Below are 13,412 nucleotides of genomic sequence, written 5' to 3'. Positions count from 1 at the left end.
TCTGAAAATTGCGACACTTGCAGGCTTGTGGTGTTCGCGCCGGCAAGACGGGGTCACGATCCAGTTCGTTCCTTCTCGTGCCGTCACCGCTGAGGCGCTGACCAGGTCCCTTCGCTTGGTTTGCGCAGGGGCAAGCAGATGCCGCCGCCTCTGATTCCTCGGCACATACCAGTTCATCCCCTGTCTGTTACCGCGCGCAGTCACGCCTGCTGCAGCTAGCGAACGGAAGTAACTTTTGTCTTACCGTGTCGTTTCTTCCGCTGAGACCGCCTCGCGAACATCGCGGGAAATAACTGAAGCGCCCCAATCTTGTCGCTCCCGCTGGGATGTATGGGTGGAATTGTTTGGGCTCCTGCGTCTGACTCGATGAAGACGAAGGAATGGATGCCAGAGAACAAAAGAGATCGGGATGGTTTTTTCGTTTTTATTGGGCCTCTCACACACGCATGGCTTCTTGTACATCCGCTGGTTTACTGGGGAGACAACAATGAGATGCGCCTATTGCACTCTGAATTGCTCACCTGTCAGATAGGGTCAAGATGGACGAAGGGAGCCCGGAGATCGTGCCTGCCAACTCCCCGGCTTCGGACCTGGACCAGGAGCCTGAATCTTCAGAAAGGTGACCACTGGCAATCCCATGCTTCTACCTGTTGATCTTGCATCAATGCCGCACCAGCCATTTCAATGACGCTGCAAATAGACCACAGATCAAATTTCATCCTCGTGCAGAATCACCATGCGTATACAAAAAAGGTTTTAGTTTGTTTCGTGTCACTAGAAGTTTTTTACTTTCTTTGGCAAGATTGACGCATGTCAGGTTCACTGCAATCCTGCACAAATCATCAGGTCTCATGTAGAGCTGTGCGCTCCTGGATCTTACATATTTCGCCATGACTGAATTTGCAGCGGGGATGGCGATGTCCTTCCTGAGCCTCTCAGCGACAAGCTGCCCGTCCCGCCCGGCGTGCTCAGCCTGTACCGCGCGGCCGTCGCGCTGCGCGCCCTCCTCCTCGCCGCCTTCTTCCGGTACCGCGTCACCCACCCGGTGCGCGACGCGCCCTGGCTGTGGCTGGCCGCGCTCGCCTGCGAGCTCTGGCTCGCCCTCGCGTGGCTGCTTGCCCAGCTCCCCAAGCTCTCCCCGACCAACCGCGTCGCGCGCCTCGGCAGGCTCGCGTCGCGGTACGGCGAGGAGTCGCTGGCGGGCGTGGACGTGCTCGTGACGGCGGCGGGCGCGGGGAGGGAGCCGCCGCTGGCGACGGCGAACGCGGTACTGTCGGCGCTCGCGGCGGACTACCCCGCAGGGAGGCTGGCGTGCTACGTCTCCGACGACGGCGCGGACATGCTGGTGTTCGAGGCGCTGTTCGCGGCCGCCGGGTTCGCGCGGCGGTGGGTGCCCTTCTGCCGGCGGCACGGCGTGGAGCCGAGGGCGCCCGAGCTCTACTTCGCGCGCGGCGTGGACTACCTCAGGGACCGCGCTGCGCCGTCCTTCGTCAAGGAACGCCGCGCCATGAAGGTGAGCGATCGATCGCTCCTCGATCGGTTAGTCGGGCGGTGGCTGATCGTGATTGGTTGCAGCGCAGAGGGAGTACGAGGAGTTCAAGGTGAGGATCAACTACCTCGCGGCGAAGGCGCGGAAGGTGCCCGAGGACGGGTGGGTCATGTCGGACGGCACGCCGTGGCCGGGGAACAACCCCAGAGACCATCCTGCCATGATACAGGTCAAAACTCTTCGCTTCGCTCCACCGGTCACCGAGAGACCATGCCTGGCAAACCCCTGGATTTTACCGAACTGGCTTGGTGGTTGATCTGTAGCAATTCATGGGGTTAGATTCGTGCATGATCTTCAGGTTCTTCTGGGGCACCCCGGCGATCAGGACGCCGAGGGGAACGAGCTGCCCCGGCTGTTCTACGTGTCGCGGGAGAAGAAGCCGGGGTTCCAGCATCACAGGAAAGCCGGCGCCCTGAACGCCCTGGTACGCCTCTGGTCTGGAGCAGTATGTTGTTGTTGATCACTGTTCTTCAGCTGCAATCTGCAATGCTTTTCTGCATTGTTTATTGTCAGCTCCGGGTGTCTGCTCTGCTGACGAACGGCGCGTACGTGCTCAACCTGGACTACGATCACTGCGTCACCAACAGCGGCGCCCTGAGGGAGGCGATGTGCTTCCTCATGGATCCTGTGGCCGGGAACAGGACGTGCTTCGTCCAGTTCCCCCTGCGGGTCGGCGGCGACGACGATGGCGGCGACCGGCACGCGAGCCGGGACTCTGTCTTCTTCGACGTAAGAGATCAAGCTTACTTGCTCGATCAGACTACTTGCTCATCACTGTCCGCCATGGCGCTGCCGCTTTCTAAGTTTTGTACTTCACGATTTTGCGGTGCTCGCCAGATCGACATGAAGTGCCTGGACGGCATCCAGGGCCCGGTGTACGTCGGCTCCGGCTGCTTCTTCAACCGGAAAGCGTTGTACGGCTTCGACCCTGCGCTGGATGAGGACGACGACGCGCACGGGAACTGGTGCTGCTTCGGGAACGGGAAGGGGCGCGCGTTGAGGAGGACCATGTCCACGGTCCCCTTGCTGGACTCGGAGGACTCCGACGAGCGGACCGGAGCCGACAGCGCAAGGACAAGACGGAGGCTGCGCTCCTACCACGCCGCGCTGGAGCGGCACTTCGGTCATTCGCCGGCGTTCATTGCGTCCGCGTTCGCGGGCCAAGGGCGCAGTGATGGCGGCGGCGGCGGCGGGTCGGACTCCACGGCCGCGGCTGCTTGTTCTCTCCTCAGGGAGGCCATCCACGTCGTCAGCTGCGCGTACGAGGAGCGGACTAGGTGGGGCAAAGACGTCGGCTGGATGTACGGCACCGGCGGTGGCGGCGTGGCCACGGGGTTCAGGATGCACGCGCGTGGGTGGGCGTCGGCGTACTGCGCGCCGGCGCGGACCGCGTTCCGGACCTTCGCGCGTCCGAGCCCCTCGGACGTCCTCGCCGAGGCGTCGCGGCGGGCGGTGGCGGCCATGGGCGTCCTGCTGAGCCGGCACTGCCCCGTCTGGGCCGGCGCCGGCGGGCGCATGCGGCTCTTGCAGCGTCTGGGCTACGCGACCTGCGTCGCCACCCCGCTGGCCTCCCTCCCGCTCACCGCCTACTGCGCGCTCCCGGCGGCCTGCCTCCTCACCGGCAGGTCCATCTTCCCGGACGACGTGAGCTACTACGACGCGGTCCTGCTCATCCTGCTCCTGTCCTCGGTGGCGGCCACGGCCGCGCTGGAGCTCCGGTGGAGCCGCGTGACGCTGCGCGCGTGGTGGCGGGACCAGAAGCTCTGGGTGGTCACCGGCACGTCGGCGTGCCTCGCCGCAGTGTTCCAGGGCATCCTGCGCGCGTGCGCCGGGATCGACGTCGGCTTCTCCACGTCCACGGAGACGGCGATCCGTTCGTCCTCGGATGACGAGGGCGGCGGCGGCGAGGAGACCTCGGACGCGCGGAGGTCCCTGCGGTGGTCGAACCTGCTGATCCCCCCCGCGAGCCTGCTGCTGGGGAACCTCGCCGGCGTGGTGGTGGCGGTGTCGTACGGCGTGGACCACGGGTACCGGTCGTGGGGCCCGGTCCTGGGGAAGCTGGCGCTCGCCGGGTGGGTGGTGGCGCACCTGCAGGGGTTCCTCAGGGGCCTCCTGGCGCGGCGGGACCGGGCGCCCACCATCGCCGTGCTCTGGTCGGTGCTCTTCGTGTCCGCGCTCTCGCTGCTCTGGGTCAACGTCGACTCCTACTCGGCGCCGCCCGGGCGGTCGACGTCGCAGCAGCCGGTCTTGTGACAAAATTGAGGAGGAGGAGATTCCAGGCTGGGCCGTGCCGCTTTAGCGTGTGTCTAGGCCATGAGGCCCAATTTGTGCACTTTCATTCTCCACTCGGCTTATAATTTCAAAACCGAAATGCTAAGCTCTCTAGCTTCTAAAAATCGAGACAAATCACTCTGGAACTGGTTGTTTCCAAGGAAAGAGTCCAATGCAGTCTTTTTCAACTTTGAAGTTGTAGCCACTTAAATCCCAAAACTCTAAATCATGCATGCAGTCACGTGGAACTCTAACAGAAGTATAACACGTGCACCTGTAGTAGTTTGGTTCTCTACCCAATCATGTCAATGCTTATCAAAATCTGGTAGCGTTGACTAAAATTTGCATTTAGTTTAAAAAAAAAGGCTAAAACTTGCAAGCATTTGGTTTGCTACCAAACTCTGATAATATTCCTGACATTGTCAATGCTGGTTGCCTAGCTCACATTCCCTCGCTAACGTTTGGCGAAACCATGGATGAGGCCAAACTTTGGTAAGGTACCGTGGGGGATAATCTGGTGCTCTGCTCAACCAAACAGCCCAAGTGTACGCACATGTTGAGCGTCAGTACACAAATTCAGATCGAGTTTCAGGGGTCTGTACGCGATTAGCACCAATGTTCAAATATATACTGCATTTACATTTACCACCTGTGTTCCCCTTGGGAGAAATAGACACGACCACCTTGTTCAGAGTGGCCCGTGTGGCCGTGTCGGTCTTCAGCAGCAGCGTGCACGGCAGCACAAGCACAAAAAGGGTCCGGGTCACCAGTCCAAGACGTCCCTGGTCAAGCACACGCTGCTGCACGCCCCACGGGCTAGTGCTCCGCAGGCAGTGCCTTAACCCTTTTGCCCGAAACGGCTACAGCAGCAGGGCATGGGCGGTTCCACGTACTCGGCAAGCCCTATCACGATTTGGGCCAGCTGCTGCTTGAAAAAGAAGCCGACAATTGATGGTGTCGACTGTCGAGCAGGTGCGTTCTTCTTGATATACATGCAAGGGTGATCTAGTGATTTATTTGCAGTTCGTGTCACATCACATGTTTGAAATGACTAAATATGATCTAATTATAAAACTAATTGCATAAATGGAGACTAATTCACGAGATGAATCTATTAAGCCTAATTAATCCATCATTAGCACATATTTACTGTAGCACAATATTATCAAATCATGGACTAATTAGGCTTAATAGATTAGTGTTATGAATTAGCATCCATTCATACAATAGGTTTTGTAATTAATCTATATTTAGTACTCCTAATTGATGTTCAAACATATGATGTGATGGTCCCTGAAACCAAATAGGACCACAGGCCATAATAATTCAGCACGGTTTCGCACCTTCATGTCGAATTATTGAGCTCCTATTTTGAAGAAAATGCTAGTCGACCGTCTAGCATCCGAGCTCACGTTGAGAGAACCCAAATCAAGGCTATCGACGGAACAATTGAATTTGAAGCATATAAAGTACGTACCATCAAATTAACATCATTTAATTTGAACCTAAAAGCACCTGCTAATGACTATGCTTTTGTAATTCAAACACATTATTGGAAAAAGTTCTGTCAAATATCGATTATGTATATATAGATAGTCAAACTATGCTTTCTGTGGAACTGAACGGAGGTGGTAGTTAAGATGGCTACGTGCTAATCTACTTATCATGCACAAACACTTGTATTTGGAATTGTAAAATACACATAATAAAATAGGTTATTTATAAATGCAATATGAATGCAAGTATACAGCTATGTGTTTGGGATCCCACCCATCGAACAAGATTGTTAATGTCATGTGAAAAGAAACCCCTATAATATCACAAATTCCATCGTGTAAAGGAATTGCGGTACAATATTTTTGTAATATCTGTCTAACGTCAAAACTTAATGGTAAATAAAAACGACACATAACTAAACCCACATGCTAATCTTTCCATTGTAATGTAACATAAGGATTTACATCTAAAATTTTAAATATACATTTTAGCAACTATTGCGTTCACGTGCTCCTCGCTCCTCACCTTCTCTGTTGGTTTAAAACGAGGTGAACTTATGATCTATGAAGAGGATTTTTATTCAATTCAAATTTCAAAAATTAAAGAAAAATGGAGAGACATGTCGGCCTCAGGAGATCGGGGAGGAGGCCGACAAGGCAGATCCGAGCGCAGGGAGGCGTGAAATCACGTGCGGGAGTTGGAGCGCCGGACGGGGAGGAGTTGGATGGAGGGCATCGGCGGTGGCAGATTTGCGTAATTTTTTAAAAACGACTATAAGCAAAATTGTAATTTCGCTATCCATTAGCCGCCGGAAGCCACCCTGCTCCAGCTTCCGGGATTATGAGAATTCAAAAATCCTACTACTAAAATCTGCAGCAAAATCTGGGCTGTTTGGAAGCCGCGCAGATTCTGAATTCTGGATTCTTAGAATCCAGGGGTTTCGAAACAGGCCCAATGCCTGGCAGCATCCTCTAGTAGTGCAGACGGAAAACCCCGAAGCCTCCTTGGTTTCCAACGAACCCAAAAGAAACCGGAGGGCACATGCTACCCCATGACGTACCCGCGCATATTCGCCTCCCATTGGTTGGGTAGGGAGCTCACAGGTACGCATAGGCGCCGTGCTCCAGGTGTCAGAACAGCAGCGCGTGTGGGCTCCACACCCACGCTCCAAGCCGGGAAGCCCGAGCGCCGCGTCCACCATATCCCCGTACACCAGCGCTACCTCTCCATCACGGGCCTGCGTTCCCCATCCGACGGCGGAGGGCGCATGCAGGTTCGTAGACCGCGCGCACCCACTCCGCCTCACCTGCTTCTGGCACCGGGAGCGCCCACCGTCCGCCTGCCGCGGAGCCCGCGATCCAACGGTGACTGTCGACGAGAGGGGCATGGACCCTGTGCAGCCAGCTCGCCAACCACTCCTCGCGCACGCATCCCACGACACCGCCACCCCTCTCTCGCTTCAGTCTTCACACACACGCACGCCTACATATACACACACCGGCCTCTCCGCCTCCCAGGCGTGGTGATCTCGTCCCCTCCCCTTCCACCTCTCCTCACCAAAAGGCATTGGGGTTTAGTGGTGGGTTGGTGGTAGCAGAAGAGGCCACCAATGGAGGCGTACGGCGGCGACGGCGGCGGCGCGTGGAGCACGGTAGCGTCCCGCTCCCGCAGGGTGGCGGCGCCCGCCCCTGCTCCTTGCGTCGGCGGTGGCGGAGGCGATGGCCGCGCGCCGGGGGCGGGCGAGCTCGCCGAGGCGGTGGAGGGGCTGGAGATCGGCGGCGGCGGCGGGTGCGGGGAGCGGCGGCTGGACAAGTACGACATCCCGGTGGAGGTGAGCGGGGAGGGCGCGCCGCCCCCCGCCGACGGGTTCGAGGCGGCCGGGCTGGCGGAGGCCGTGCTCCGCAACGTCGCGCGCTGCGGGTATGAGAGCCCCACCCCCGTGCAGCGCTACGCCATGCCGATCGCCATGGCCGGGAGGGACCTCATGGCGTGCGCGCAGACCGGGTCCGGGAAGACCGCCGCGTTCTGCCTCCCCGTCGTGAGCGGCCTGCTGGCGGCGGCGGCGGAGGGAGGGTACGGGCGCCGGGACAAGGGGTCGTTCGAGCGCAGGGCGAAGCCGCGCGCGCTCGTCCTCGCGCCCACCAGGGAGCTTGCAGCCCAGGTAAACGCTCGAGGTTTCAGCTCTCTCCCTTGCATATTCGTCGCCGTTTGTGTGGGATGTGGTGCGGGCGTATCCTCGTGCCGATTAGTGCGGCCATGCGCCCTTGCGGTTCGTAGATTTTGTTCGTCTGTGCGTTCATGCCTGTTCCAAGTATGCGTAGATGTCACCGTGCTGTTGTCGTCCTTGTAGTCCTAGGTGTTGTCTGGCGTGCATCGGTGCATGCCCGCTTTCGTAGCTGTTCTGTGCGTGTGCGGATGTTCACGTATGATGTGCAAGCTGGTTTGGGCTTTGGAGAATGCGCGACCGTGTATCGCTGGTAGGTCTGTACGTGTGCGAGTTGGTACTCGTGAATTGGGGTTTTGCCTCGAGTACCTTACTCGGTTGTTTAATTGGGGTGTATTGCGCCTAGCTAATGTAGATTGTATTGTGCTGCCTGTTATTGTGGCAGTGATTTCTGCATCCCTTGATGCTTCTGCTAACTGCATATGTTGGGCGTTGATTTTGGTAGATCGCGTTCCTGTAAGAACTCTGTGACCCTTCCCACATTTTGATGCCCACTGTATATGTTGTAGGAGCAACTTTTATATATGATGCCTTGTGCAGTATGGATTTCTTTTACATTTTTACCTTACTGTATTGTTTCTCTAGAGCATCTGCTATTGTAGTTGTCAGATTCATACTGCACAGTGAGCTCATTAGGAAAATGATCTCAGTGGGCTGCATTTATACTTGTATTGCTGATTTTTGGACGGGCTTGGGTTCAATTGCTTGCGGAGATCTTGTATCCTTTGAGAATTTCAATTACTTACCTGCCTTTGTCTCAGGTCTCAACACTTCGTTTTGATCAGGTAGCTGCCATGGTGCTTATGATTTTACTTGCAGTTTGACTTTCACATTGATATGAATTGGTGAAATTCTTATTGACACAGTAGATTTCAATGGAAGGATATAGTGTATGCTTTGCTGCAGCTGTTTATTTTGGAGCAAGTTATCATCGGGCATGTTTTATCATCCATTCTGGCATGCTAGAAACTTCTATCTGTACAAGTCAGTACATGGTAGCATTAGTATCTATTAGTTACAACTGCAATAGTCCAAAACAACAGACCATTTGCAGTTTTCCGAATAAGTGAAGTCTGGTGTTAGGATTTGTTTTTATTTTCTTACTCTGGGTCGAGGATTGTTGGTATTGTTTCAGTGTGTGGATTAAAACTGTAATCACTACTTTCTGAATTGCTTTGATTGTGCATTATGCTGCTTTGATTGCTTCCACAAAACACTGGAGATGTTTTATAAATCAGGAAAGCCCTCGTGCAGTTTTGACTATGTTTCTGACCCGAGTTGTTTTTCTGTTCCATCAGTCATGTCTTACGTGCATTTGATCTTGTATCATTTGGAACATTGATGTGTGAATTTGCATACGTGAGTGCGCATGCTCCTGTTCCCTAGGTTGAGGTTATTTTCTGCAAGCACTTTGTGCATGTGTGATCTTGGTCAGAATGCTAGTTTTGTTGGTCACTTTTTAATATATTGTTGTGTGAATCAGTATCTGCAATTCTGTGTTGATATTTGGGCCTGAGGATGTGCCTGTTAGTCTTTCAATTTGACTTGTGTTTCCTTACCTTTTGTATGTTTTCTTGAACTTCCCTTTTTCAAGGCAATTAAGTGGTAACTATGAAGTAATCTTACCTTGATTCATATTTATATTGTTACCTGTGGTGGGACTTAGTGATTTGTGGTTTCATGTTTCAGATTAATGAGGAGGCCAAGAAGTTTTCTTCCCAAACGGGTCTCAGAGTTGTGGTAGCTTATGGGGGAACACCAATGTATGATCAGGTGGGTGCTGCTTTCTTGAATGGTTTCTATTTTTCTGAACAAACTTTGTTTCGTTGTCCATTTGTGCAATCTAGTTTAATTTTCAAGCAGTTCAGATGTTCAGTAAGTGAAGAAGTAGAGCAGAGTTTTGGAAAATTTAACTTACAATATCTGCCAGAGGTCGTTTTACCTGGAATTTCTTGATGTGGCGCTCAAAAGTAAGGATATAGGGCATTCATGGATAGACTAATAGGCAATGAAGTAGGATATGTTCATGTCATGTGTATGTTGGCTGTCTTCCAATTTTTATGTGACTTCTGTTTTTTTTCCATGCCTGCTGTTTTTAGCTTCGTGATCTAGAGAGGGGTGTCGATCTTCTTGTTGCTACACCTGGACGCCTTGTGGACATGGTTGAACGATCACGGATCTCTCTTGAGGCGATTAAGTACCTGGTAATGGATGAGGCTGACAGAATGCTGGATATGGGGTTTGAGCCTCAGATAAGAAAGATAGTTGATATGATGAATATGCCAAAAAAGTCTGTAAGACAAACTATGCTATTCAGTGCAACCTTCCCTCCCGAAATACAGGTAAGAAGAGATGTTTACTTACTGTCTATTTGTATGTGAAGTAGCATGAGCAGTGGTTTTCTTACAGCTGGATTATTTTCTTGTTTTCTATTGTAACAAGCAAACTTCATACTTTCTAGTTCCTATAGCATGCATGGTTATAAAAAACATTGGCAAGTAAATAGCACTTATCATTCTGAACAGAAGTGGATAGCACTTAAATTTGGTACTGCACAAATAATGTTAGTTTTGGGCTTATAATTATATAGTCTGATTTATTTGTTGTTAAATCAATACATGTTTCACTAATATTCAACACTTTTGTTTACTTGATGCTTTCCCTCCCCTCAGAGACTGGCTTCTGATTTCTTGCACAATTACATATTTATCACTGTCGGGAGGGTTGGGTCAAGCACAGACCTGATTGAGCAGAAAATTGAGTTTGTTAATGATGGGGAGAAAAGAGGCTTCCTGCTAGATCTTTTACACAAGCAATCAGTTCGTGGGGCTAATGGCAAGGTATGTGGTAGTGGTAGCTGTTTTGATCATGGATTTAAATTGATGTTTTACCAACCACTTCTTGCTTTAAGACTTCTTCTCATGTTAACTTGCATGCTTGTCTAGCTGCAGCAACCCCTAACATTGATCTTTGTGGAGACAAAGAGGGAAGCTGACACATTGCGGTATTGGCTATACTCAAAAGGTTTCCCTGCGACAGCGATCCATGGTGACAGAACACAGCAGGTGAATGCATATGGCACTCTAGTAATTGCCTAGCTGGTTCTTAACTAAGAACTGTACATTACATAGACCTAGGAACATGTACACAATTTTGGTTTGAGATAGATGCATTGCTGGTTTTATATGTCTGTGGTCTCACTGCTACAGCACTCAGCTTGTACTGGATCATCTGTTTTCAGTTCCAGTACATTGAAGGCTTCAAACAGTAATTCTGCTTCATCAAAATGATGGACCCCCCCCCCCAACACCCCCCCCCCCCACAACACACATGCACCTCTATATTATCTCAGTATCCATCATTTGCCAGTAATGCTTTATCTTATCTTAATGTCCAATTCCTCAATTGTCTTGTTAGCTGATTATTAGTGTTTGTATTTATTGTGACTATTAATTGTGACCGAAATTGCTAATTTTACTTGTCATGACCTTTGGACCCCAACTGTTCATTATTCACATGTTACTTGTTACTACCGTGATATAGTGTAGGGTACATGACGCTGTTGGTACTTTCAGCACAACTGTTTAATCAGTTGCTACTGGTGAATGTTTTTTCATTTGCTATTTTGTTTTTTCTACTGAATTAACCTGTTTTTGCATCCTGTTTTGAAGTATTGAGTTACAAATTTGAAGAATCCACTTGTTCTGTGTATAATTTCTTTGGTTTGTGCTTCCCATTTTGTAGGAGAGGGAGAGCGCCCTGAGGTCTTTCAAGAGTGGCGCTACTCCAATCATGGTAGCTACTGATGTAGCGTCAAGGGGTCTGGACGTCCCAAACGTGGCTCATGTGATCAATTACGACCTCCCCAAGAGCGTCGAGGACTACGTCCACCGGATTGGAAGAACTGGGAGAGCTGGGAAGGCTGGGAATGCCACCGCCTTCTTCACCGAGACGAACCACTCCCTGGCGAAGGGTCTGCTGGAGCTGATGACCGAGGCGAAGCGGGATGTGCCCAAGTGGCTCGTGGAGTACGCGGAAAAGCCATGCTATGGAGGGCCAAGCTACAATGGAAGAGGCCGAAGGGGCGGTGGTGGTTTTGGCGGCAGAGACTATCGCCGCAGCAGCGACTACGGCTATGGCGGTAATGACTACAACAATGGTGGTGGTGCCTACGGCGGTGGTGGTGGATACTCAGGTGGTGGAGGCGGCCGCGGTGGCTACTCTGGCGGTGGTGATGGCTACTCTGGTGGTGGCGGTGGGGGCAGCTCTCATGGTGGAGGTGGAGGCAGTGGAAATTCCTACAGATCAAGTGCTCCTCCTCCGCGGTACTACCCAACGTACCCCATGGGCACCACTGATATCAGCGCCTCTGGCTGGGACTAGCCGGCGCGAGCGCATCCTCAGTGCACATGCCGTATAGATGTATACATTGCCCTGCTAAAATACGTAGGCACGTCTGGAAGTAGTCGGTCTTCGCTGGTCGTTTTGCCTTGCTGGTCCTCGTCTTGTCCTGTGATAGACATTGCCATGGTGGTGGTGCACAGGGGCAATTGGCAGATGCTCAAGTTTGGGTTTTGGGTTTTGCGTTGGTATGGTGACGGTGTTGTCACAATGGGAATCCTCTTGGTGATTGAACTTGAAGGCTTTTGCAGTATTACTATGGTGTATGGTCTGTAAGGGGGCAAGTGACCCTGCTATTTTTGCTATTCAATCGAAGGCAGACCCCCGTTCAGTAGTTGCTGAGTTGCTGGTCCTCTGATGTTTATTGCAAATGAACTCTTGGATGTGCAGACTAGCAATTCTGATCCTGGCTTCCATGTAGTCTGAATTTGAATGCTCCGGGCTTGTTTGCTTCAAGTCCTAGAAAGGTTGCCTGCTCCGGGCAGCGGTTCCAGCCGTCCCGATTTCGGATGCATGCGGGTGGCGATCTGCCTGGGCGGAGCTGCCCGCTCCAGGATTGCAAGCAAACAAGCCTTGGATACTCTGACGCTTTGGTTTTTCGAAAAGGAGGCTCGGACGCTTTTTGTAGGATTATGCGTACTTGGCTGCTTGTTCTGCAAACACTTGCACGAGCTTTTAGAATGGGGGAGCCGCTTCGCTCTGCAGCCGAAAGGGCACTGTTCGAATCTGCTCGACAAGCACTCAGTGAGCTCCTTTGCTGAAGAGGCCTGGAGCTGTCTGCAACATCAAGTATCCAACCTGCAGCAGATAACGTGGCAGCATGGCAAAACATTGACCCTTTCTCAAACAGTAGGAAATGTTTATGCACTAATCACGCGCCCAATTCAAAGGAGCTAATCACATGACTATATCTATCTCTCTGCCCACTGGAAGTACCATCAATATATCATACCCGGCTTCCAGCCCAGCCCAACTCAGCTTCACACCCCGGCTTTCAGAAATGAGAATAAGAAGTTTGGTCAGCTTATACCAGACTTCAGTCACGCTTACGAACTTAGCATCTTTGTATGTGGCTTTCTGCAAACCAAAGCAGCTCACTGAGTCATGCATCCTAAGATCAGACCCTGATGCCAAGTACAGTTACCTTCTGATGCAACTATATCGTGAGCTTACTGTTCACCGACACTGAACTGTGAACTTCTTCACATGCCATGGCATTTTAGTAGTATTACAACAGACAATTGCATGGTTTTTGAATAAATACTAGGATTTTGAAGCTACATAATAACATGCCATAACCTAATTAAGTATGAAACTGTATTAGAGAAAAATTAAGTATGAAACTTGAAGGAGGAAAAGAAGTATTTTGTTGGCCTATGAAGTAGAATACTAACGGGTCTAGAGACCCGGGGTCCCAGCGGGTCCACTTCTCGCTGATCAGCACAAGGCCGCACCAGGAACGAGCGTCAC

At 51.9% G+C, this 13,412-nt stretch overlaps 2 protein-coding genes across 3 annotated transcripts; both read left to right on the top strand.

The window, feature by feature from the left end:
* The first annotated feature begins 39 nt into the window (after positions 1-39).
* On the top strand, positions 40-3,953 carry LOC112888464 (putative cellulose synthase A catalytic subunit 11 [UDP-forming]). The gene is made up of 6 exons (XM_025954684.1): positions 40-619; positions 907-1,513; positions 1,581-1,718; positions 1,848-1,973; positions 2,063-2,278; positions 2,387-3,953. Exons 1-6 carry the CDS (start codon positions 540-542, stop codon positions 3,800-3,802), a joined length of 2,583 nt encoding a protein of 860 aa, XP_025810469.1. The 5' UTR covers positions 40-539; the 3' UTR covers positions 3,803-3,953.
* A 2,969-nt stretch (positions 3,954-6,922) lies between these two features.
* Positions 6,923-12,276, top strand: LOC112888465 (DEAD-box ATP-dependent RNA helicase 52A-like). 2 transcript variants are annotated; one of them, XM_025954687.1, is made up of 6 exons: positions 6,923-7,478; positions 9,231-9,314; positions 9,641-9,883; positions 10,214-10,381; positions 10,493-10,606; positions 11,286-12,276. In XM_025954687.1, the coding sequence occupies exons 1-6, from the start codon at positions 6,927-6,929 to the stop codon at positions 11,922-11,924; spliced, it is 1,800 nt and encodes a 599-aa protein (XP_025810472.1). In that variant the 5' UTR covers positions 6,923-6,926; the 3' UTR covers positions 11,925-12,276. The 2 variants fall into 2 exon arrangements, with proteins under 2 accessions (XP_025810472.1, XP_025810471.1); XM_025954686.1 differs by having other exon boundaries at positions 10,487-10,606.
* Positions 12,277-13,412: the final 1,136 nt, after the last annotated feature.

Source organism: Panicum hallii, chromosome 4 (assembly GCF_002211085.1).
Source record: "Panicum hallii strain FIL2 chromosome 4, PHallii_v3.1, whole genome shotgun sequence".
Lineage (NCBI taxonomy): Eukaryota > Viridiplantae > Streptophyta > Magnoliopsida > Poales > Poaceae > Panicum > Panicum hallii.
The sequence above is the reverse complement of the archived record's forward strand: the minus strand, read 5'-3'. Positions and strand labels throughout refer to the sequence as shown.